The following is a 27,966-nucleotide window of genomic DNA, read 5'->3' as shown; positions in this document are numbered from 1 at the left end:
TGAATTAAAAAAAAACACAGAAAATGACGAATTTAGACAATTTGTGTTTTTGAAGAAAGGAGAAAGTAAGAGTGGGGTCAAAGATATTGTGTTGGAAAGGAAAATTAATCATTGTGGGGCTGGAGGAATAGAACCAAAATCAACTCTGTGTTTTTAAAAGTCTACCTTAATTATATTTACAAAGAAAGTTTGAAACTAATATTTAGGGTAAGAAAACATTTCCCTTCTTCCCTCCTAGGATCTTTGGCTTAATTACTAAATTGACATATAACAGATTAACGAGAGAAAAACAAGTTTAATTTTGGATGTACCAGAGTCCTAAAGTTATGAGGCTCACAGATGTGACTGAAGCAAACAGCTTTTATACTTTTTAGACAAAGAAACAATAATTTGTGAAGAATTGGCAAAAAAAAAGGGGCTTGGGCTCTGGGTAGTAAATTAATGAAGAAGTAACAAGGTTTGTTTACACAGCCTTCTTAGTCCTGAATTCCTTATCTCTGGCAGTAAGGATGCCTTCTACCCTCCAGGTTCAGGGAGGGCAGCCTTCACATGGGGGGGACAAAGGAGGGCCCGAGTGTCCTTCTTGCAACAACTGTTTCTTGAGTAACTTTAATTCAGAATAATCAATATACCAAAGTGACATATTTGGGAGCAGCCTGCCCTGAACCCCATCAGGCCCCTCCTCTGAAACTTCCCTGGAAGTTTCACATATTTGAAGCTTAGCTGATGACTGTGGAGAACAGAATTGGTTTAGTAGCTGAAAGGTAAGAGATCTGCAAAGGGAGAAAAGAACATAGATTAAAATGAGAATGAAAAAACAAAAAGGATACAACGGAAGCACATTTCCTCACACCCCATTAAACCAGCTTCCCAATGCTAGGAATAGATCAGTCCAATAAAATGGCTCTGCTTCATTTATCTGATGGAAAGTGTTAATCTTATCTTTCAACAGATGTAAGTTAGATACTATTTGTCCCGTTTGAATTAATAGAAGCAGCATTTTCCCCCATAATTCCCTCCTTGCTGGGCAGTCAGTGTATCTATTATGGGCATGGTGCTTTGGAGTTCAACAGAGGCTAAGCTGTTCACTACTGACTGGAGCAGTGCTGAAGTTCACGTAGTGGTATTGAACTCTAGTTCTGTTACTGTAAAAGGTTTTAAGATCGTCTTTTCCAATGCATGAGTTCCAAAGCTTGGGAATAAGGTCCTCAGCACTACAAAGAACTTGGATTGTCAATACACAAGCAGATTTTCTATGATTTCTCATCTAATCCATTTATGTGGCATGCCTTTATGGACAAAGGAGCTCAAGTTTGTAATTTGGCTGGTATTTAAGGAAAAGTTTTCTGGTGGCAGAAAAAGCTAAGTATCTGAGTCCATAACATCCTGACCATTTAGGTGGGAACCTTTTACATATCTTATCACCACATAAGATAAAAAGACCAGTGTGCTTCAAAAGCAAGGTCAGAGTGGAATCTATAATTTCCTAGATCAGGGGATTTCATGCTACTAGTAAAATTAGCATCTGCATATCTCTACTTTCCATGTACTCCTGTCAGTTTATAAGAACAGAACAAGTTGTGGAATATTTGATAGAGGGGGCCTGCAGTTTGGCTTTGGCAACTATAAAGCTTAGTTTTGTCATCTGGTCAAGTTCATCCAGATTTTTGGTCTATCCATGTATAGTTTGGGGTATTGGACAATCTAATCAGAGGAGCAGCTGAGATACCCCCAACTCGTGCAAGGGTGATTTGGCAAACATCTGTGCCATAAAATGTAGTGCTGGAGCCACTTTTCATCTCCTTGATAGGTTTGAATATGCCATCCATGGAATCAAACCACAGAGTTTGACTGCAATATTGCCCTGATATGTCACCAGGAAAGGTCCAGCAGCACATCTGTTTTCAATACCAAGGGAAAAGATTTCACCTATTGTCTTTATCAGGGCAAGGAAGAGTCCTTGAGTTTCTAGAGAGGTTTTGCTGGGCCCAAATAACTCACTAGAAGAAGAGGCAGACTGATGGGATACCATACCCTGTTCCTCCACCTTCCATACTGGAAGGAATGAAAACTAGTTCAGATTCTTTTGCACTATAGATGCTGACATAACCAACAGTCAGCTTGATTAGTTAACATGACCAGGGTTTGGTAAACTGGCATAAGGGAGTGTCTGGTTTGCCCCTGACCTGTTGAAAAAGTAAGTGTTAATAAGAGCAAGACATAGGTTGAAAGAGAGCCATAGTGGAAGCGTAGAGGGACAGTAGATAGAAACAAGCAACCTCTAGTCAGCCTTCTAATAAATGATTAATTAATGTAGAAGAAAAAAAAATGTTCATTAATAAGAAAAAGTGATTTTTCTTTGTTTTATTTATTTTTTTGGTTTGTGTATGGGGAGTCTTTAAAGGTAAAAGTGAAGTTTCTTGATCCCTGATCTAGGGGAAAGTTGTCTACTTCATAATGCCACCTGCTTCTGGAGACTGGGAATTGGCTCTAGAAAAGCTTTACTTTAAGATCGATCACCTGTAGGGGTTGTCTCCCAATTGTCAGGTGATATGGGATATTTTTTGGTGTGGCTTGTATGAATCCAGGAGGATTTTTCTTTTATTTTGTTGGCAGACTAGGTGGTTAGCAATACCTTCCCAGCTGGTCGACAGTGAGTGTTTTCCTCTAAATACCTTGATGTACACTTGGTCTCCTGGTTGAGAGGGATGGAAGGCTTCTCAGTCAGTGGAGATCATGCGCCTTTCACCTGTTGGCTGTATGCTCCAAGATACTAGTTAGTTCTTCTATTAGCTGATCCCAGCATCAGATCATTCATGTAAATTCCCACAATATTCACTTAACCCAGGAATAGAAGGTTTAGTGATGCCAGTAAGCATAAAAATTTAGACATATAAAGGACTTTAGGAAAGATCTGTCATGAAACTGGACTTAAATAGCCAGAAGCATTACTTCTGGCCCTTATAAAATTCCAAAATACTCCAAATAGGTGACATGGATTAACCCCTTTTGAAATCATGTTTTGACACCTGATGCCACAGTGTCTAACTGGCATGAGAAATATAGGATGTATCTGAGAGGCAAAAGATTGTCTTAAAATCCCATTAGTTTCATGGCAGTAAAGATGAAAAGGTTTGTCAAAATTAGGTAAGCTGAGAGCTAGGGGTGTGGATAATGTTAATTTTAAGGCTTCAAAGGAGGTTAATGCCTCTGAAACTCAGGAAATTTGCTCTGGGTGGTGTCTGGAAGGAGGGCATCAGAGGTTTGGCAAGGGCAGCAAAATCAAGAATCTATTGGCTGTAGTAACCAGTTGCTCCTAGAAATTTATGTAACATTTTTCATTTGGGGGAGAGGGATGGACAAAATGGACTCAAGGAGCTTTGGGGTGAGCATTTGAATGCCCCATATCTCAATCTCATGTCCTTAGTGGATAACACTTGTTTGTACCCATCGAAGTTTAGTTCCAGAGGCTTTATAGCCTTGTCCAACTAGTGCCCTTAGGTCTCTAGAGACCAAACAACAAGGCCCACAAATTCAGATGGAAAAAGTGGGCTAGATATCAAAACAAATATAAAATTATACTGAAGGGCAGTTATATGTCCTTAATAAATGGAGATATATAAAATTTTTTTTCTTTAAGGGAGTAACATAAATGTGCTTTAATTTTTGTTTTATTTTGATGGAACAGAAGGGAAATAAGAATTCTGTTTTGGATCTGTTAAATGTGAAATATCAATAAGCCATCCCATTGAAGATGTCAACTAGACAGCTGCATATTTAGAGCTGAAGTTGAGGGGAGCAGATTGGGTTACATATATACATTTGGAGGTCATTGTCACATACATTTCATTTAAAGGAAATGAAAGTTGAGTTTTAGAAGGGAGCTGAATAGGAACAAAATATACAACCCCAAAATATACCTCATTGGCTTGTTGATTATTTTAAGCTGGTTGTTTTTAAGAAACAGCAGACACAAGTGAAGCGTTGAAAACCGAGTACAAGTCACCCCCAGTCAGCATATTTCTGAAGCTGGGAAAATTCTGAGGGGCTGAGGTGGACCCATTTTTCCTGGTTTGTCATAGTGGTGGTGAGGAGTTCCCTTACATAACAGGTGAGGAATTCTTTATTCAGATGTTTGGCCTTTAGCCATCTACAGACTCATAATTCAACAAATGTTTTATGGAAAAACTGGCAATGCATTTGAGGACCTTCAGTTCCCCAATATTTTCACTCCACTACCATGTGAACTCTAAAGTCTTTTCTGACTTCTTGTATTCCAGAAATACCTTGCTCTTGGGACAATCACAGGTTCTTACCTCCAAACCCAGGCTCGGAACTGGCAAATTCCCCTGGGGAAAATGCAGCTGCAAGTCCTCTGTTCACCTCTGAACAATCCTCTCCTCCCAGGTTTTAATCCATTCAGTTCCTATTGTTTACATAGCAATTTGGCCTTAGCAATGTGATTTTTTTCTTTTTTGGTAGTTCAGCTGGATATTCTATATGTTGTCAGTGGGAATGTCATCCTGCTATTATTACCTAACTACCTTATCCTACCCTTAATTAAATTACAGACGTCTACAATGACTTACCATATGGTTTTAGAGATAAATTTGGATTTGCATTTCTATCCCTGGCTCTTCACTGAAAAATGTAAATATGTCTCCTGGTAATCCATGTATATATCATATCCCACTGATACCATCTCATAGTTAAGTGGAATTTATAGCTAATTTATAGCCCCAATCTTTTTCAGTATGAAGAATAAGATTTTATTTATGTACATTTATACTTTCAATGTAGAGTAACGCTGATCCCCACTTTTCATTATGGACTTCTAATTCCATTTCACTCCATTCAGAAGAATTTCACTTCTTTCCAAAGAAGTAGCACAAAATGAACTCTTTATTCCTCATGCCTGTGGTATTTGACTCTGATGTCCATTTCGTTTTACAAGTAAATAATTCCTTATTATGTACTGTGAAATGTTAGGAGTCCATAAGAGTAGAAAACTCAGTTCTCATCCTCAAAATATATTTGTAGTTCCATAAAGACTTATGAAAATAATAGTTCAAAATTTGAAGTGGTTATAAAATTTTATATGTATATACATATATATAATACCTATATACACATTCATACAAACAGACGCACATGATAATTGGGGCACTAAGGAAAGAGAGGTCAATTCAACCTTACAAAGGAGTTTGAAAAATGCCTCATATAGGAGATAAGATATAAATAGGATCTTTATCGATGAGTAAGAATTTTCAGGGTGGATAAATCAAGGTAGTGGGGAAGGACACAAGTTTTAGGGGCATGATATTGTCAGATAAGTTTGGGGGCTAGGTTTCCTCATTTGATGAAGATATGAACGTTTCTCCACCAAATGAGCAATCCCCTTTCATAAGGAGAACATCTACCTTGATTTCTCAATTCCTTTTGTATGTGTGTGTGTGAGTATGTGGAAAAACATATAAAATCTACCTAGAATAGAAGTTTTTAATTTAGTGGTCTAGGGCTATATTTGTACTCCCTGATACTGCATATTAATTCTTTTTGTATTTTACACACACGCACGATTTGGAGCGGGGGTGGGTGGGTAGCATTCATAGCCCTTTTCCAGATTCCCATTTCAGCCAGTGTCTTAAAAAAATCCAACAAATGTAAAGATCCAAACCTCTTTTCATTTTCCCTGTCTTGACCATAACCCCTAGCGACAGCAGGCAGCTGCTTAGTCCTTCTCCTTTGGGCATCCAATTATGTACTTGTCAGTCTACAGTTTTCAAGATAGAAGCATCTTTATGAATAAGACTTAGAAACCCAACAGCTTCAAATACTTCCTCTGTAGCAAAATCTCCGAAACTTCTAAGTCCTAAAATGGCACACAGAATTCTCATTACCCTCCTCAATTTAGTTTAGTTCAATCCGATTCAAAAAATGCTTATTTAAATAAACTCCTTCAGTGAATACATATCCCTAGCCCTCTTCTTCCTTTTATACCTCCTATCATTATACCTTTCTTGATTAAAAGAAGGAAGGAAAGATTCTCAGCTGCCTGTGAAGCCTATAAAAAGAGATGATCACCCTTTATTTTTTCTTCTCTGATTTCTGTAGACCTTATTAATCAAAAATGAATCTCTTGATTTTAAATATTTTGCATTTACTTAACAATTTTTAGACATGTATTTACGCATACTCCCATATTATAAATCTAAGATGCTTAAGAAGACTTCAAGTTGTGGGGAAAATAAGGTGTGAAATGTTCAATGTCATTTTCACACTGCAAGGGAATACTCTGCATAATTTAGTGATCTTCAAAGCTATAGAAGGAAGATGCCAGGCTTCTAAAAGAATATGAACCTTGTCTAAAATATTTCCCCAATAACTCTCTTTGGAAAGGAAAACTAATACCATAATTAGAAAGAATGTGTCTATTGTGTATTATGCATACCATTTATGGTCGAGAAGCAGATAATGCCCTATAAAACTGTGTTTATGGAAAGCTTAAATAAATGCCTTCAATGTAGTCTTGGTATCTATACAGTACCAGAAAAGAAATGTATGAGTTAAGACACTGTAAGATGTGAATTAGCAGCAGTCCTAGCAGGAGATGTCTTTATTTATTTATTTATTTATTACATCTTTATTGGAGTATAATTGCTTTACAATGGTGTGTTAGTTTCTGTTTTATAACAAAGTGAAACAGTTATACATATACATATGTTCCCATATCTCTTCCCTCTTGCGTCTGCCTCCCTCCCACCCTCCCTATCCCACCCCTCCAGGCGGTCACAAAGCACCAAGCTGATCTCCCTGTGCTATGCGGCTGCTTCCCACTAGCTATGTACCTTACGTTTGGTAGTGTATAAATGTCCATGCCTCTCTCTCGCTTTGTCACAGCTTACCCTTCCCCCTCCCCATATCCTCAAGTCCATTCTCTAGTAGGTCTTTATTCCTGTCTTACCCCTAAGTTCTTTATGACATTTTTTTCTTAAATTCCATATGTATGTGTTAGCATACAGTATTTGTCTTTCTCTTTCTGACTTACTTCACTCTGTATGACAGACTCTAGGTCTATCCACCTCATTACAAATAGCTCAATTTCGTTTCTTTTTATGGCTGAGTAATATTCCATTGTATATATGTGCCACATCTTCTTTATCCATTCATCTGATGATGGACACTTAGGTTGTTTCCATCTCTGGGCTATTGTAAATAGAGCTGCAATGAACATTTTGGTACATGACTATTTTTGAATTATGGTTTTCTCAGGGTATATGCCCAGTAGTGGGATTGCTGGGTCATATGGTAGTTCTATTTGCAGTTTTCTAAGGAACCTCCATACTGTTCTCCACAGTGGCTGTATCAATTGACATTCCCACCAACAATGCAAGAGGGTTCCCTTTTCTCCACACCCTCTCCAGCATTTATTGTTTCTAAATTTTTTGATAATGGCCATTCTGACTGTTGTGAGATGATATCTCATTGTAGTTTTGATTTGCATTTCTCTAATGATTAATGATGTTGAACATTCTTTCATGTGTTTGTTGGCAGTCTGTATATCTTCTTTGGAGAAATGTCTATTTAGGTCTTCTGCTCATTTTTGGATTCGGTTGTTTGCTTTTTTATTATTGAGCTGCATGAGCTGTTATAAATTTTGGAGATTAATCCTTTGTCAGTTGCCTCATTTGCAAACACTTTCTCCCATTCTGAGGGTTGTCTTTTGGCCTTCTTTATGGTTTCCTTTGCTGTGCAAAAGCTTTGAAGTTTCATTAGGTCCCGTTTGTTTATTTTTGTTTTTATTTCCATTTCTCTAGGAGGTGGGTCAAAAAGGATCTTGCTGTGATTTATGTCATAGAGTGTTCTGCCTATGTTTTCCTCTAAGTGTTTGATAGTTTCTGGCCTTACGTTTCGGTTTTTAATCCATTTTGAGCTTATTTTTGTGTATGGTGTTAGGGAGTGATCTAATCTCATAATTTTACATGTACCTGTCCAGTTTTCCCAGCCCCACTTATTGAAGAGGCTGTCCTTTCTCCACTGTACATTCCTGCCTCCTTTATCAAAGATAAGGTGACCATATGTGCATACGTTTATCTCTGGGCTTTCTATCCTGTTCCATTGATCTATCTTTCTGTTTTTGTGCCAGTACCATACTGTCTTGATTACTGTAGCTTTGTAGTATAGTCTGAAGTCAGGGAGCCTGATTCCTTCAGCTCCGTTTTTCGTTCTCAAGATTGCTTTGGCTATTCGGGGTCTTTTGTGTTTCCATACAAATTGTGAAATTTTTTGTTCTAGTTCTGTGAAAAATGCCAGTGGTAGTTTGATATGGATTGCATTGAATCTGTAGATTGTTTTGGGTAGTAGAGTCATTTTCACAATGTTGATTCTTCCAATCCAAGAACATGGTTATCTCTCCATCTATTTTTATCATCTTTAATTTCCTTCATCAGTGTCTTATAATTTTCTGCATACAGGTTTTTGGTCTCCTTAGGTAGGTTTATTCCTAGATATTTTATTCTTTTTGTTGCAATGGTAAATGGGAGTGTTTTCTTGATTTCACTTTCAGATTTTTCATCATTAGTGTATAGGAATGCTAGGGATTTCTGTGCATTAATTTTGTATCCTGCTACTTTACCAAATTCATTGATTAGCTCTAGTAGTTTTCTGGTAGCATCTTTAGGATTCTCTATGTATAGTATCATGTCATCTGCAAACAGTGACAGCTTTACTTCTTCTTTTCCAATTTGGATTCCTTTTACTTCCTTTTCTTCTCTGATTGCTCTGGCTAACACTTCCAAAACTATGTTGAATAAGAGTGGTGAGAGTGGGCAACCTTGTCTTGTTCCTGATCTTAGTGTAAATGCTTTCAGTTTTTCACCATTGAGGATGATGTTGGCTGTGGGTTTGTCATATATGGCCTTTATTATGTTGAGGAAAGTTCCGTCTATGCCTACTTTCTCCAGGGTTTTTAGCATAAATGGGTGTTGAATTTTGTCAAAAGCTTTCTCTGCATCTATTGAGATGATCATATGGTTTTTCTCCTTCAATTTGTTAATATGTTGTATCACATTGATTGATTTGCATATATTGAAGAGAATATAGAATTTAGAATTTTATAGCACGCTCTGCTAAGAAGTCTGACCTGCTGCAGGGTCTTGAGTAATTTCTAATGGAGTCTAAGAAACCCCCTCAAACTGCAGGATGATCCAAGATTGGACTCATCAGTCAGTGTGGCCCAGAAGCACAAGGCCAACTTTCAGTAAGCTGCACCCTCAGAAGACCAAAGAAGAAGAGGAATCTCTAGCTTTTGAATCTGGACGCCCCCTGGAGTTTGTACTCCTGGGGGAGATCTCCAGAGAACTCTGTCAAATGTAGAAAACAAACCACTTGATTTTTTTTTTCCAGACACTAAATTAAACAGACAACATTGCCCATCAATCATTTAATCCTCTATACTTGCTTCTGGTCCCAGAAAGAAATTGTTCAGAGAATTGTTTATTAATCTAAGTCATATATATGGGGTATTTTAAAATTACTGTAGTTGTTTTTACAGTCCATTCCATTGATAGATAAGCTTTATTTCTCCTCTCCATTTCTATTTTTGAAGAAAAAATTGTTTCACTGGGATTCATAAAAATTGATGTATATTTTTCTATATCATTAATATTAAAATAATGCTCCATCTTACTGTGTAAATGTCACACACTCCAATTCAAGATTTGCTCCCCCTCTCTCCCTTTTTTCCCCTAGTCTCAACAAAATGTGTAACTGCTTATTTATTTCTGACCAGATTGTGTTTATTTGCTTTAACATGCTTTCAGCTGTTTTCTGGTGCTAGACCATCTTCACTGGTATTTTTTTATTGGATGCACACTTAAAGTTACTTGGTTCAATGCCTTATTTTCCATTTGATATTATATTACTCACTAGAGCAATTAGAGCAAAATACTAATGATGATAGTACCAGAATAGCATAGCATATTAGCCATATTCTGGATTTTTTAAAAAAAGAAATACAGACTATATTGGCTGTTTGAAAGAACAGCAGGCATAAAATTATCACTGTACATTAGAAAATCTATTCAACAATTTCTGATACTCTGAAGTTAATGAACACACACAAACAAGATATTGTTAAACTCAGGTTGTGTATCTTATAGTCCTTTGGATTCATTTATCAAAATGTATCCTTCAAAGAACTAGTCTAACATTATAAATACAATCCTAATATAATTCTACAAATATAATTCTTATTTTCTCTGCTGTCTTTTCCCAGTGTTGGGGATCAAACCAAATACCAATGATGACCAATATTTAGAAGTGTATCAGTATTCTGAATGAGAAAGAATCTCACACAGCAACATAAATTCCTCTGAACTAGTAATCAGACTTTTACTGGCAGTATTGATAGATACATTTTTTTTACGTTTTAAAACTTGTTCATTTTTCTTCCAGCCAAGGGGGAAAGTATAAGATAAAATCTTTTATCAGTTATCCTTTTGGTAACAAATTACTTAAATTCCCTGTACTTCATAGATCAATACTTTGATTGCTTTTATAGTATTTCCAAACTTAATGTGAGAAACTGAAAAATAAAAATGAACTGATATTAAGAAGTAAAAGTTCCACCAACAAAGCACTGATCCTCAAGTGTAATCTTAATTTAACTCCTGTGTGATAAAAAATTGATTGGATCTCAGTTTCTTCCTCTTAAAAGTAAAGATGGCCTTAGACTATATAAGCCACAAGACTCCTTTTAGCTTACAAACTTCGTTTTAGACAAATATATTAAAATGAATGCTTTACATGAAATGTTATAAAAACCTGCCACATTTAAAATTACTAGGCTTTCATTAAATAATTTGTTGTTAAAATATTTATTTAAATTCAGTGGATTGTTTAGTTTTAATTATTAAACTAATCAATATAAGCAAATGAGTTATAACTAACCACATCCAAATTTAAAAAGTTAAATAATAGGAAAATGACTTTTAAATGTACAGCATAGTACCAGTTGTTCTGTTTTCATTGTCATGTACCTTGCCATGTCCTTTATCTTCTTGTGAATTTACAAGGAACACAGCAGGTTGTGAATTTTTAATAGGCTTTCTTCAAGGAAAGAAAAGGTCAGTATTAACATAAAATTCTTCTTGAGGATTTGTGGCCCAAATATTTCACACAGGAGAACAGGGGTTACTGAGGAACTAAAGCCACAATAATCTGATATTTTTTTCTATGTTTAAAGAAACCTTAATATCTCACATAATAAAATAGCACAAGGTCAAATCAATATAAATTTTATTTCAGAGTAGACGCTTTAAGTTATTTAGCACTTGATCCATAATCCCACTTCTCAATAACACAAACAACTGATTTTGTTTAATTAAATATTTAATAAATCCAAGTATTGATAACTAATAGCCAAATGAAAAAGGAAGAGTAGTGGGAAAGCTACAGTTATAAGGACTAACCCCTGTCTGATCATTGCTTAGTAAATGAGTTGGAATGTAAAATAAAATTTTATCACACACACAAGGAATGACGGCGAGAGACAATACCAGGATAAGGAGGGAAGAGTATGCAAAAGAAGAAATAATTACAATAATAAAGAGAAACTTGAAAAAGAGAGAGGGAGCTTAGGTGGAGGACTATAATTAAATAACTTTGTCCATTGGTCTCTTTCTGTAACTTTTAGAAAATCAACATCATCATCATACCCCTTAGTAGTTAACTCTGTCTCCCATCAGGTTCATCTAGGGCAGAAAGCAACTTCCCAAGTCTTAGGACATCTAGAAATGCATGTCGCTGCCTCATAGTACATATCTATTGCATTCTCTTTCCTTGTCTAATTCTCAAATATGTTTATTTAAATAATATTTCAATAACATAGACTAATGTCAAGCCCCCAAATATGGTCACTTTTTTCCTTTTATTCTAGTGTTAGTGTTCCATTGTTTCCTCTGTAAGCAAAGAAAGTGCTTTTTCTTTTCTTTTATGCAGGCTCTCACACAGTTCAAGAAAAAATTATTATGTCTGGTTTCTTAAAAGCAACACATAAATTCATAGATCTAATTTGTTTCTCTTAATTATAAGGTAGAAATCTTTTCATTTCCGACTCACGAAACCAACAGTCCAGTTTCCAACCCTCATCGCTTTGATTCCCAACTATCATGTTCAATTTTCTAATCCAACGGAAACTGCCACTCTATGTGGTCCAATTACAAGATTTGATTTTCACTCTCTGTAGTATAAGTGAAGGTAAAAATCCTGCTGTGATTCATATTCCAAAACTGAGCTTTATAAAAATTAAAATATCACTATACTAGCAACTTTTTTTTTTGCACATCTAACCGATTAGAAGAGAACTGGTCTTAATGATTCCCATCTTGTCTTATTTCCTTCTCCACTCTGAATCTACCTTCTATATTCATCCAGTGTCCTTTATGAGGTGTAAAATTTGTAAAATGCAAAAAAAAAATTCCCAGGTTTTAACCTCTACTCATTCTTTATCACGTAACTTAGGTGATATATGCTTAAGGAAATCCTCACTCATTCCTGTAGGCTAGCTTAGGGACTATCCTGTGAAACTCCATTACACACTGTGTTTGAATCTTCCATAGCACTAGGATGGAATTGTTCATTTACTTTTAGAGCTACCTGATTCTTATGAGAGTAAATAAATATTTCTCAATTAAAATTGTTGAATGAATAGACAATAAACATCATAACTGTCTAGTACAAATCACAAAGTTATATGATCAGATGATTGATAATATCAATAATCTTTTCTTGAACTATTTTGATTCCCAGACAGAATAAGAAATATGCAATGCTTATATCTGTCATTTGGAAAATTGCCAGATCATTGTACATTTATATAATTGGAAAGTTTCCCAGCAACTATGTGCATTTCAGTGACTAAAAAGCTTCTAACTTGGGCTTCCCTCGTGGCGCAGTGGTTGAGAGTCTGCCTGCCGAGGCAGGGAACACGGGTTCGTGCCCCGGTCCTGGAGGATCCCGCATGCCGCGGACCGGCTGGGCCCGTGAGCAGTGGCCGCTGAGCCTGCGCGTCCAGAGCCTGTGCTCCGCAACGGGAGAAGCCACGACGGTGAGAGGCCCCCGTAACGCAAAAAAAAAAAAAAAAAAAGTCGTAAGACTGAAGGCCTCTCACTGCTGTGGCCTCTCCTGTTGCGGAGCACAGGCTCCGGACACGCAGGCTCCGAACGTGCAGGCTCAGTGGCCATGGCTCACGGGCCCAGCCGCTCCGCGGCATGTGGGATTTTCCCGGACCGGGGCACGAACCCATGTCCCCTGCATCGGCAGGCGGACTCTCAACCACTGCGCCACCAGGAAAGCCCTTCTTGTGACTTTTTGAGAGTAGTTCCCTGGACAACACAGTCATATGTTACTTCTGAGAGCTGTTTAGTTAAAAGCAGATATTTCTTGTTTCTCAACCTTACTTTGTTGTTTATGAATAAGTAAAAATGCAGTAAAAAATTATTTGTTACCTGACTTCTATATCTTTTTCTCCAAAGTACATATCTATTTGGAGTTTTTTTTCCTATTATATCTGTAATACTGAGTTATTTATCCAAAAATCAGAAAAATGGAGTTTGATCCAAATTTAATGGCTAAATGCTGATTATTACAAACCATTAACAAAAGTATAGACTGCTTTTGTAAGCCCAGCAGTTGTATATAATATATTGTATTACCTATATATCGTATTACCTAACCAGTAATAAAATATATTGGGGAGGGGGTTAAATATTTATTTAAGTTAAACATTTTTGATAGCCACATAAAAATGTTTTCACAGCCAAGTTCATTGATATAAGCACCTATAAAGAAAAAGAAACTTTCAAATAAAGAAACAAAATTCTACTTTAAAGAGAATATAATCAGTGTAATACTTCTACAGGTAAATAGATTAAAATTTTTGTTGATTTAAATAATCTAAAGAGCAAAAGTCAAATCTACTTAGATAAATATCTAACTCTATAACATTTTGCATACTGGAAGGATATTGTCTCCGTTTTTATTTTTCTAGGCTACAGGTCAGTATGCCTATTCCAATTTATGACTATATTTTGTATGAATATTAAAAATACAACATGCTACAAATGAACTTATTTACAAAACAGAAACAGACTTACAGACATAAAAAACAAACTTATTACCAAAGGGGAAGGAGGAAGAGGGATAAATTAGGAGTATGGGGTTAACAGATACACACTACTGTATATAAAATACATAAACAGTGAGAGTTTACTGTATAGCACAGGAAACTATATTCAATATCTTGTAATAACCTATAATGGAAAAGAATTTTAAAAAAGAATATATAACAAAATCACTTTGCTGTATACCTGAAACTAACACAATATTGTAAAACTATACCTCAAATTTAAAAAAGACAACATGTGCATGATGATATCTAAGTTATAATATATGCTTTATCAAAACTTGGAAAATCTACACATTCTTTTTCTATTTCTTATCAGATAAAAAGCAAAATAGAAATTTTAAAGCATAATCTCTTACTAGAAATAAGGAAACATGATCTTAGCATTAAAAAAAAAATTATTGGTAAGGTGGTACAATTAGAGAAAAACTTACAATCCTTGTGTTTTACAAAGCCATTCTCTGTTCCTCCTATGGCTAAGTCTCTCCCTCAGGGTATGAATTCCATGACAGGCAGGGGGATATTCACATCTGGAACCTGCACATCCATTTCCAGACGATCCTTGAAGTACTTGGGACCCATTATTTCCTGCCCAAACATCCTTGAACTTGCTTCTAGGTCCTGGAGAGTCTCTTCTCCAAGTCAGTCTACCAACGGCCAGATTTACCCATTGTTATATGTGCCCTTAATCCTGAGGGCTGGCCTAGTGTGCATCTGTTAAAAAACTATATACAATCACCCCTCCACATCTGTGGGCTCAGTGTCTGTAGATTCAACCAACCACAGGTGGTAAACATAGTGCACAATCCATGGGTGGTTGAATCCATGGATGCTGAACCCATGGATACTGAGGGCTTACTGCACTATGCCATTTTATGTAAGGGATTCAAGCATCCTCAGATTTTGGCATCCACGGGGGTCCTGGAACCAATCCCCCACAGATACCACAGGGCAATTGTAGATGGAATTTGCCCATGACACGTGGGCTCCTGGACAAGCATTAGCACTGGGATGGGATGTGGGTTAGGCTGATATATCCACATGAATGCATTTCAAGTTCTTTGACATGATGACTAGATTGTGGAAGATTAGTGTTGTGGGCATAAGCAAGGAGGCAAGAAAAAGTCTTGCCCTACATTGCATTGTTTCTACACAGAACTTGTTGTTTGCAGTTGTTAAGAAGATAGATTTGACAAGGTAGGAGACTAGATGGAGCATATTTTATTTTATAGTTTATTAATTTGATTTATAACTTTAAAGTATATAGGCAGGTGTTATATAGACATCTATTCGTACTCTTGCTCTGAACCCCACAAATATTTCTGGGGCAGTTGTTTTCATTCGTGTGAATCAGAGAATGATGGGTAGGGCTTCTAACATAGAAGCCATGTCTCATGCAACTTTGCCTGTCTTACAGTTCTTAAAATATTGCTAATTCCCCAACAGAAATACAATAATTAAAAATAAGTTTACAGGAAATAAATTTCTTGCATAATATGAGAGTAAAAGTATTTTCCACTCAAAGAAAGAGATGAGAGAAGCAATGTTTACACCAGCATATCAAGACAAATGACTTATGTCTTTGTCAGGAGTTATTTGCCTACGGAAATGGTTATTTACCAAGCAAAGCAAAGAAAGGAGCTGTGTTTGGTTTATTTTTATAACTTTTTTCCATTTAGAATAAAAATCACACTGATATGTAAAAGGCTAGTCCTATTGTTTAAAGTATATAGATGAGTGTGATCATACCTATTCAACTCTCATTTCAAGAACTAAGATAACTGACCCCATTTTTCAAAGATGTGACTTGAGAGACCTTCTTTGAATTCTTTCTGCATTATGTATCTTTAGACATTATCATGGATATGCTCATTTTTATTCCCCCTAGCTTCATTCAGACCAAGATAAAGGAGATGGATCCCTCAAATATATTTTGTCTGGAGATGGAGCTGGTACTCTTTTCATTATTGATGAAAAAACAGGTGACATTCATGCCACAAGAAGAATTGATAGGGAAGAAAAGGCCTTTTATACTCTACGTGCACAAGCTATTAACAGAAGAACTTTGAGGCCAGTAGAACCGGAGTCAGAGTTTGTGATCAAAATCCATGATATCAATGACAATGAGCCAACATTCCCAGAGGAAATTTATACAGCGAGTGTTCCCGAAATGTCTGTTGTAGGTAAGTTCATTTACAGTGTTTATGACGGTATTCAAAAAGTATAAAAAATAATTATCAAGAAATTCTTAAAATATTATGATCAATTACTTGAAATCATATTTGATTCCCTGCTAAGAGTACCTGTTTAATTTTCTGAATTATGAACGAGTCAGGAAAAAAAAAGGATTAATGCATTTCTAATTTTCTATGGGTTTGTAAGTTTCTACAGTACAATAAATAGACACTTCCTTCAAAAATCCAAGAAAATACCATTGACCTTCAGTAGAAAACTATGAAAATGCAAATTTTTGTCACATGGATTTGGAGAACAGCTGTGTAAAATCCTGACTCCAAATATATTATAAGTACACTTAGAACACCACAAATGTAATCTAGAGTCTACATATATACTCTAGTCATAATCTGCCTAAAGAGTTTGTCTGGATTATCTAGATGTTATGAACATTGGAATTAATTAGATTTTCTATTACTTCATATTAAATATTTTAAAACATCCTTTCAATTTAACCATTATATATAAAACTCTGCTGATATAAATCTCTTATTCAAATAAACCAGTTGAAAATCAACAGCTAATCACAAACTGATACAGAATTTAAAGTTAGGTTGCAGAAGCAGTAAGACAGAAGGTGTGAAAAAACTGGAAGTATAACATTCAAGAAAATAGAATTCCTTTTTCGATATAAATAAATGGAGGGTGTATTTGTAGGCAAAGAAAGTTAAAATTGATTTCATGTTTTTGCTAAATAGAGAATCACAGAAAATTAAACATCAAAAAATAATAACATTTTTAGAGATAATGTATTTGGATTCAGTAGAATAGATAATTTCTCAAATGTGGGAGAAGTATAAACTGATGAAACAATTCTGATACATTTTTTCCTTGTAACAATTTTAATAGAAAATTTCCAACTGCAGTTCTCAAAAGCATGGTTCAGAGATTATTATTTAATATTTACTTCACTAAATCCCAAGGACTTTTGGCAATCACCTTAATATAAAGCCCTTTTATATATTTTGAACTTTATTAAATAGCTTCTAATAGTTCTTGGGACTTGGGGTCATCTTGGATTGTTTCTAAATTTAGAATTTAATCTATTCATAAAATCGTATTCTAGAACAGATGTTAATTATTTTTATAGTTAATTAGTGGAGAGAGAGAAAAAAGAGCATACTTACTCCTTTGTGATTAGATATGCCCTTTACACAAAACAAATCTGTTATATGGAAATGAATTTAAATATCAAACCCGAGCATTTGTAAAGTGTCTGCATTTATTATAATCTGATACACTGTAGCATTATCTATTGCATGCATGAAAATACACCTGTTGGCTAAATAAAATATGTTGTTGAATTCAAAGTTTACCTACAATACACTATATATATATTATTTTCATCTAAATTATATATGAATGTTTCTTTAAGAGGTCATTATTAAAGCCAAAAATCATTGAAGTCTTCCATGAAAACCAGTGCTTTTGCTCCTCCTTCTGGTACTGTGCAGAACTAAGCTGAATTTGGATACTTCAGGTACTTCTGTGGTGCAAGTCACAGCTACAGATGCCGATGACCCTTCCTATGGGAACAGCGCCAGAGTCATTTACAGCATACTTCAAGGGCAGCCATATTTCTCTGTGGAACCTGAAACAGGTCAGGAATCATGAATCAGTGTTTGTTCATTTAGTAGTCTTTATGATATTTATAAGTAAAAAATAAATAAATAAATAAAGGGCTTCCCTGGTGGCGCAGTGGTTGAGAGTCCGCCTGCCGATGCAGGGGACACGGGGCCACAACAGTGAGAGACCCGCGTACTGCAAAAAAAAAAAAAAAAAAAGGGTGGGAAAATAAGAAAAAAATCCTAACATTAATATTCACAGAAGAATGATGATGCCACAGTTAAAGATTTAAGAACTCAGAGTTGAATGATTGAGCGAGCAATGGGAATATACCTGCTTTTATGTTTTTGCATCTGGGTTTAGGGCACTAGACAGCACATACGATATTCTTTAGGAAATAGAAAAACAACACAAATCGGCAAATATTTACATTGAATCATTTTTACAATTTCTAGACAATAAAAATTAATAGCAGAAGCATTTTCATCTTTCAAAAATCACTACTATTTTGGATTTACAATTGTGAGCTTAATCAACTAATAATTGAAATTTGAATGAGCATAATAAAAGTTTTTCCATTTTCTTCAAGGTATCATCAGGACTGCTTTACCAAACATGAACAGAGAAAACAGGGAGCAATATCAAGTGGTAATCCAGGCCAAAGACATGGGTGGCCAGATGGGAGGCTTATCAGGGACCACCACGGTCAACATCACGCTGACAGACGTCAATGACAATCCACCGCGCTTCCCCCAGAGTAAGCTGTCTTTAATGGTGTTTCTGCAGGGCAAAAGCTTTAGAGTAAAAACAGAAAAGAGGAGAAAAAGCAATTGTCAATCATTTCATTTAAAACAGACCAAAACTGTGCCACAAAAATGAAGAAAAAAAAATAGATATATATGCTGATAAATTCACTGTTATCAAAAGATAGAAGTTAAATATTTCAAACATAGTTCATTCAGAGACAGAGGAATCTATGATCACAAAACCACTCCATATATATATATATATATATATATATATATATATATATATATATATATATATATATATACACATGCAAGTTTACATATGTACTGTCTCTCTCTCTCTCTCTCTATATATATATATACATATATATACTCTATCATCTAAGAACTATTTCTGTCAGCAAAGGAAATGTTTTATTAAAATAAAAACTAAATTATACTTTTACAATGAATGTGTTTATTTCTACTTAGAATTTAATAAGGAAGATTCTAACCCAAGGGTAAAGTTTTTCAATAAAATAACTAAGTTGCCATATTGTAAGAACTTAGCCAGAAAGAACTACATAGGGGGAATCTTACAAACTAATCAGACTTCCATTTAATATCACTGTGTCAGACTTACATGTAATATCTGTGTTTGGAATGGCAGTCATACTAAAACATTTTGTATTTTTGATTTATTTATAGATTTATTTTGTGGTTTAGAATGAAACCTTCAAATTCTCAAAATAAGTCAAGAAGAGGTTAAGAACCATTAGCTTCTGACCATATAATTACATTTATTTATTCTCCTTTCTTATACAAATTTGGTAGACATGCAGCTAGAGAGGATGATATTGGGTCTCAATGGACACCGCCAAGACTCAGCCAATTTCCTGCTAATCTAAAAGACCCTTTACTTCAAGATGGAATCTCACGTTGTTAGGAAATGTGGCATAAAACACAGGCTTTAGTATGATCTGTGTTTTTAATTTTTAACATTTGCTGTGTATTAACTTCTAAATTGATCCCCCAATTTTAGTTTATTTGTTTTTTGCCTTAAATAACTTTGTGATAAAGTATTAAAGTGTAAAAAGCAATAGCTTTTTGTGATATTTATATCTTTATACTAAAGACCATTACACAGAAAGAATTACAGTCTAAGAATTCACTGTATTATTTTGACTCTTTAAAAGCATTTCACCTCTTTTCTTGTACTATTTTTATCTAACTTTGATTATTAATAGTGCATGATTTTAGTTGAATTGTTTAAAATCACATGTGTGGAAAGATTATAAAATTCAGAGAGAATATTCTTGAGTGGACTAATCATATGCTTATGTATTTTTATGATATTTTATTAGATATTTAAGGTACATGCTCCTCAAGATTGCTACTGTGGTGTTTGACCCAAAACACTGAGAAGGGTGTTTGCTTATGCTGTTTTCAAATTATCAAGTTTCAACTTCAGGTTACCTTTAGCATCAGCAGGGAAAAGCAAACCAATAATAAATCTTTATAGTTCTTTTAGAACAGGTCTAAAGACATACCTCGTTGCACTACAATTTAAATTTCACATTTTATATGTATTTCTAACCACCTCTTAGCATGATCCTGTTACCAGGAGAATGGACATGCATATACAGGAGAACAAACTGTTAAGTGGTTACATAATCCACAGTAAACAAAAATATTTGTGAAAAAAGTATTTTATGAGTAATAAATGACCATTAAGAGGATTATTATAGTTTAAGTTCTCAGGAACTTTTGTGAACCATTAGCTTACATGTGTCCAAAATACAGTCCATTTAAAAATTATGCATTTGATAAGCAAATTAATAGATTCTAATTAAATGGAAAAACTAGACATTTGAAAGATGAAAATATCTGATAAAAATTCATTTTATCATTTTTCTTCTACTGTAACACCTTTATTAATTCATTCACTAATTACTTTCTTTTCTTTTGTTAAGTCAGAATTTGTGGTTGGTATCTGGTAGGCATATTACACAAGCCTGACATAATAATAATAGTAATAATTAAAAAAAGAAACAGCAATAGCATAACATGTTTTCTGAATGGTGTTTTTATGTCACCCTGTATCAGTTATTTACTGACCTACTTTATTTTATCAAAACAACTCACTGAGGTCAGTATTCTGATCTCCATTCTACAAATGAGAAAACGAACATTATAGACATTAAGGCCAACTGCAAGTAATAGCAGAGGTGGTTTGAAGTCCATGACCAACTCCAGATGTACAACACAATATATTATGAGAAGTTTTAGAGCATCCTGTATCTTGTCTCATATTGTTTAATTATAGATGGAAACATAATTTATGGATCTTTGTTTTCTCAATTATCTTTTCTCCTATGAACATTTGCAACCATATCTTACTGTTGGGAACACTCAGTCGTGGCAATTAAAATGTTACTTGATAGTCTAAGTCACCTAACATGCGGAAAACTAGTTTTTAATTTCTCATACCATTTCATTAAATAGCCGAGGTTTGGAGGGAGTTCCACAGTTTATGAAGACCTTCATATGTAGCATATCACTGAAACTTGCAACTAACTTGTGTAGACTCATTGTTATTATCCTTATACCCAATATACGGAAGAAGTAAAGGAGGTTCAGAGTGGAAATAATAAAGAAGACAAACTAGTACTGCCTAATAGAAATATGCAAAACAAAAATGTGTGCCACAATAGTAATTGTAAATTTTCTATCAGCCAGATTAAAAAAATTAAAAAAAAATTTCTATCAGCCATATTAAAAAAATTTTCTATCAGCCATAAAAATAATAAGCAGGAGAGACATTTATTTTAATCATATATTTTAACCCAATATTATCCTTTAAACATATCATCAATATAAAACTTATTCAGATGTTTTACATTCTCTTGTTCCATAATTCTTTGAAATATCCTCTTTCATTAAGTACTTTCCAGTTACATCAAGGCTCAAGTCAGACTAATGACACTTCTAGTCAATAGCTGCATGAGGGTTAGTGGCTTGGCTAGTGGCTGCCATATGGGACAGTTCAGGACAGACTGTGGAGTCATCCTCTTGAATCCCAATGCTGTCTTCTTCACTTAGTAGCTTTTTCACCTTGCTCCATTGAACTGACCTTTTAGTAGAAAGGTGCCATTTCAGTGCCTTTCAGTAAAACTGGATAGCAGTGCCTACCCCATGGAGTGGTAAGACTAAATAATTTAAAGCAGGGTCCCCAACCCCCTACCAGTGCGCAGCCTGTTAGGAACCAGGCCACACAGCAAGAGGTAAGCATTGGGTGAGTGAGAAAAGCTTCATTTGCCGCCCCCCACCGCTCCCCATCGCTCGCATGACTGCCTCAACCATCCCCCCGACCCCATCCGTGGAAAAATCGTCTTCCTTGAAACCAGTCCCTGGTGCCAAAAAGGTTGGAGACTGCTGATTTAAGGTATATGAAATGCTTGACTCAGTGGCTGGCACTAGTGTATTTATGTGCTCAGTAATATTGATTTGTGCAAGTACTGCTGTATATTTATTATTTTTCAATATTATAAAAGTAAAGTCAAAACTTAAACTTTCATACAGATTGATCCAAATTCTACATTTCCCAATATGGTACATCTGCGGAAGATAAAAATCTCCACCATTTGGAGGGGACAAGGACAAGTGAAAGCCCACGTGTCCTCCTTCATTGTTTAGCTTATTTATTGTGTGGGTCTATAACAATCATTCACAATCAGGAACAGTTTTGTCCCCCAAAGGACATTTAGCAAGGTCTTAAGACATGTTTGTTTGTCTCAACTGGTGGGTACTACTGGCATCTATTGGGTGTAAGCAAGGATGCTGCTAAACATCCCTACAATTCACATGACAAAGAATTACCTGGCCCAAAATGTCATCAGAGGTGAGGTTGAGAAACTTTGATATTATCTGAGGAACTGTTCAAGTGAAATCAGAAAATTTTTATCTAAAAATATTTATTGAGAACACTCTTGCACCAAACATTATTTTAGAAAAAAGACATATGAATATTGTTAAAAAAAAAAAACAACTTTTTTTTATTCCTATGACCTTTCATTAATGCAGGGGAGGCAGATGATACATAAGAAAACAATTCTATACATACAATGTATTGGCTCAGTTCTGGTTAAAAAGAGGAACACAAGTGTTCCAAGGAAGAGGATAAGGGAAGGTCTTGCTCAAGAAGGGATACTAAATCCAAACACTGCAAGATGGAATAGGCTCACCATACAAAGAGATGGGAAAGTCCTTCAAGCAGAGGGAACAGAATATGGGAAACCCTGAGTTGGAAGTTGAATGATGTTGAATAGAAGTTGAATATCAAGAAATGAAGACCAGAGTGGTTGGATCTTACCAAACAACAAGGAGGTTAGTGGGAGATTAGATCAGGGAGCCCTACACTCACAAGTACATTGGCAATAGTCAATTATTGTTGGAATTAACAAACGCATAACTGTGTGCCTAAGTTACCATCATACTCTTGTGATTTTAGAGGTATATAAATATGTGAACATTAATAGGACATGTACACCTTAGTATGATTCTAAAAGAGAGGTAATGGATTAGAAGGCTGGGGTGCACCTGAAAACTGAGTTCCAAAAGTCTTTTAGGTTCTTTTGCTCCAGATATTAAATTGTATTTTCACTACCAAAACAATATCTCTGTTGAAATTATTTCAGAATCCTGGATTATTTCAAGTGATTTTAATTTTAAACACAATTAGTGAAGAAAAAAAATCTATTGCTTACCTTCCACTGATAAGCACTGTGCTTGCAATTAAGCCCATGAAGGTTAATAAGTTTTGTTACCAGAAGGGGCTCCTTTTCAGGGCCCAAGAATGGGCTCTTGTCTAACACTCTGAAATGAATTGTCCGAGGAGACACACATACCGACAAAGCAAAAGACTTTATTGGGAAGGGGCATCTGGGCGGAGAGCAGCAGGGTAAGGGAACCCAGGAGAACTGCTCTGCCATGTGGCTCGTTGTCTCAGGTTTTATGGTAATGGGGTTAGCTTTCCCGGTTGCCTCTGGTCAATCATCTTGCTTGTGCCCATATTTGCTCTGACTCAGGGTACTTCCTGGTGGTGCGTGCATCTCAACAAAGATGGGTTTTAGTATGAGGGTTTCTGAGAGGTTGGCGGGACATATTATGGGCTGGCATCTCCTCCCTCCTTTTGGCCCCTCTTGAATTCTCCCATTTAGTTTTCAGTGGCAGCACCTTGTTCCTTACCGAGATCTCCTGTTGTGAAACAACCAATGCAAGCAGTTATTATTGTGCCTGACCAGGGCGGGCAGTTTCCGTCAACAGTTCCCTAACATCTTGATTCCTGATTGCAAGTGGCTTACTGTCGAGGAGGGGAGAGAATATTTCAATATGAAATGACATGTCTGACAGAATTTAATGGGTGTATAGAAGATCAGCACTTTTCCAAATATGGGGAAGGAGGATTGAGTGCATCCTTTACAGTGAAAGGTTTTCTGGAGAATTTCTCTTTTGATATAAATCCTTTCTTCAGACTACTAAAAGCAATAAGGGCAGGAAAGGAAGGAGAGTTCATGAAGTTGGGAATTAGCAAAATTACCAATGTAGGATATGCAAAGGGCATATTCTGTGCAGGTAAAAAAAAAAATGGTAAAGGACTGCTTCAAAGTGGTGGTGAGGGTTATCTTTGGTGATGCCTTTAATGTTTGCTTTTCTATTTTTTATCTATTTTTGTAACTTGATATAAGAAAATCAGAATAACAAAGGATAGAAAAGGACAAATGTGACAACTGCTTCGAAATCAGATAAAATGAGTGCTGAATAGCAAAATGGGAGTAATTGTGGATGTTCTTTCCCAATTGGTTTTAGTATAAATCATTTCAAAGTAGCTGGAGGGTAGTAAATTGAGGAATAAAAGAAAGTCAGGAAGACGATCAAAGAAGTAATGCCTGCACTTTAAGAAGCTGAGGTGAACAAGAAAATTAAATAGAAAAGGAATATATTGTAATAGTTAAAAACAAATCCTGGATTAAGGGTGGTTCAGTAGATAATTTTGAGAGCCTCCTTTGTCCAGGCTCAAAGCAGGAATTAGGGCTTCAGTGGCCAACCAAGGACATGGACTACTGGAGGAAGGTGTAGAAGATAAAGTGATAATCGCATGAATACATAATATGAAGTCTGGCAATGGGGTAAGTGCGTGCAGAAGAGAAAGCAGAATAAAGGACTAGAGAATGACAGGGGTGCTATTTTAAGAAGCATGAATAGGGGAGACTTCTCGAAGGAGGCCTGAATAATTTTAAAAACTGAAAATGCATAAAATTAGACAATTCAGCTCCTCTAGACATCAGTTTCTATATGTACAGTACTTAGAGCGCTACAATTAAGAAATAAGGTCATATATAAAATGTTTTCAGTAGTAACTGTAAAATATAAAGGTTCTCCATACACAAGGGTTTTTCTCCCCTTCCTTCTTCCTTCTCAAGGAGTATGACCAGTGTTTCAAGTCTTGTCTTTATTGCTCTGATGCTGTGCTGCTATTCATTAATGGCCCACAAAAGATGAAATAAAAGTGCCTTAAGCCAGGAGATACCTATAATCTTGGCAATGTACCTCATATGAACAAATGAACATCCATGGATGAGGACTCCAGAGCAAATGTTCCTGCTCTCTAAGCAGTCAAATGTTCAATAGTCCTTGAATTTCACTATGCTTCATTGTGCTAACAGAGACAAAAGTTATACTCCATCACCTGTATTCTATCCACCTGGTATTTTCACTTGAATATTTTAATCTCTTTTATGTCACATCCTTCCTTCTTTCCCTAACATCAGAAAAACAAAATAGGCTCCATGGAAAAGGTCTATGAAGAGATTAAATTACTGGAACCTGATCATTGTAGGGCTTGGCAAAAACACCCGGGGCAATGGGATTTGTGACCAAATGGCCTTTTAAAAAAGCGGCTCTGGAAAAATGCTATGATACTAATTTTCATCTAGACCAGAATCAGTGATTAAGGAATAGCTGATCTGCAGAGATGAGCACTGAATAGCAGCTCCCAACATCTTTGTCTTAATACAGAAGAGAATGTTGTATGGTAAGACTCTCTCAAATCCGTTCCCAAAAAAGAAGAAAAGGAAAAGAAAAAGAAAGACAAAATGAAAAATAGACATCAGAAAGGAAGGTCCAGGCCTAGAAGAAAAGAATTTACGAAAGCGGTTATGTCGATGGTCAGGGTCCCAGTCAACCAGCTGGTGCCTAGGACTTGGCTCTAGTACTTGGATGGGACAGTTACTAGGACTCAAGAAGAAAGAAAAACTAAACATCTGAGATCAGGCAAAAAATGCCAACCCACAAAAAGAGCCAACTCTAGAACATAGTTTGAGAAGACCACAGCTTGTTATTCAAATGTAGCTGCTTTCCCACACATTGTATCACAGAAAAGAGAGGAGATTATTTTTCTCATCCTACTTAACAGTGAGTATGGCCTCCAGAGAAATCCAGCTCTCATAGAACCATGCCCCTGATCTACTTAGTACTGAGTCACAAACATGTTTGCAGACAGCTTAGGTGGACAAGTGGAAGTCAGGAATCAGTAACGAACACATTTATGTAATAGCTGAGCTAGGATTTCATGAGGAGAGAAAATTTATAAACTGCTAAAAAATATAATATGATTGAGTGGTGGTCTTATTTGTATTTATTTATCTTTGACCTCTTAAGATGTTTCAGAATATTATGTATATAGGTAATCAATATCAAATTTATGAGAATTTGATATGATATTTATTATGCAAGATTACAGATCTAGCCCAAGTGCACTCAAAAGAGTGAAGTTATTGCTGCTTACTATATCTTTTCTCCATGATTTATTGAGAATGGTAACAAAAATCCGTTTTTCATCATTTGGTTGTCAGTTCTGAAAATTAACACAGAATTTCTCACTTATAGGAAAGTTTTTTTTTAAGATAAATTATAGATGATGGGCACTTGGGTGTACAAATAAATGAGACTCTAATTTCCTGAGTATTTTGATGCCAACACTTTATATTTCCATCAAATTATATTTAAAGATTATACACAAATATAGCTAATTCAGATGCCATACTATGCAATTGTAGAATCACTCAGCGCCTAGAAGAGATTTCATACCTAGGTTTGTTTGTTTGTTTTAACTGCATGACCTTTATTGGCTACTAACTTTATTTAGCTCATTAAATTACATAAATATGGATTGTCTGATTTGCCCACATTTAAATAAAATAAAGCAACAGTATAAAAATAATAGTAACAGGCACAGTGTTACAGCATGGACTAAACACGGTAAAATATAAAATTAACTCAATCTTCATATCTGTATAATTATAATATAACATATATTTATTTACCCCTTTATATTAGTTCAAGAAAAACTGAAACATGAAACTTAAATCACTTGTTTATGATTCTACAGTTGGAAAAGAAATAACAGCCAGGTTGAGGATCCAGGTTCGATGATTCAAAAATCTGTGCTTCTAACCACTACACCAAGAAAGAAATTGGTACATCAAAGACTCTCTTTATCTTCCCTGAAACATCTTGCCTTTAGTTAATTCAGTGATTTACTACTTGTGTATAGATTACAGGAACAACTTTAAATAGGACATACTGAATTCTTACAATGTCCATGCATTTTCATACAAACCTGGGAAAATCAAAGCTTTATTTGTTAGTGCTTTTGCATTACCCAAGGACCAAACATGAGTGACTGCTTTGCTGGGATCCTTATGCTGCTTGGCAGATAGATAAACAAGTTTACATGAAACAAGGTCATTCAAGGAAATGTCTATATGATGTACGCAGGGATTTAAGACACATATTTTCAGTGAGCTGTGAGACTACCATTATCCCTGCCTGGTACAAGGGAGGTTTGATTTAATAAGTGCTGATTTTCGCTTTGTAAATAGAGTCAACCTTGCCTCTACTGGGGATTCTAAGGTAATGTAGGCCCCGGGCTGATCTGCATATTTTAAAATTATCAAGCACATTTCAAGTAGAGCAACATTCAGGTATGTCCCAAGGAAGATGCTTTAGCCTGAGAAAGAAGGGAATGAAATTAAAAACGTCTCTTTTCTCCCTTTTTTAATCTAAAGAAAATGAATATTCTTATATTCAAAAGCACCGTTCTACAATTTACATAGGTTAGATATAGCTCTGATTTTTACCGTGATCACAAAAATAGCCTCAAATATTTGTAGGATTTGTCCCCATGGTCCT

General features: G+C 35.5%; 1 protein-coding gene across 2 annotated transcripts in view; it reads left to right on the top strand.

Annotated features, from left to right (window-relative positions):
• The window catches only part of LOC136120680 (cadherin-10), a 117,734-nt gene that overhangs the window by 44,876 nt on the left and 44,892 nt on the right, over positions 1 to 27,966 (top strand). For both annotated transcript variants that reach the window (XM_065874223.1, XM_065874222.1), the window contains exons 2-4: positions 16,074 to 16,368; positions 17,901 to 18,020; positions 18,576 to 18,743. In XM_065874223.1, the coding sequence (XP_065730295.1) occupies positions 16,074 to 16,368; positions 17,901 to 18,020; positions 18,576 to 18,743 (583 nt within the window). The remainder of the gene's footprint in view (positions 1 to 16,073; positions 16,369 to 17,900; positions 18,021 to 18,575; positions 18,744 to 27,966) is intronic.

The sequence above is a fragment of the Phocoena phocoena genome, chromosome 3 (assembly GCF_963924675.1).
Source record: "Phocoena phocoena chromosome 3, mPhoPho1.1, whole genome shotgun sequence".
Taxonomy (NCBI): Eukaryota; Metazoa; Chordata; class Mammalia; order Artiodactyla; family Phocoenidae; genus Phocoena; species Phocoena phocoena.
This window is presented reverse-complemented; position numbering and strand designations above follow the sequence as displayed.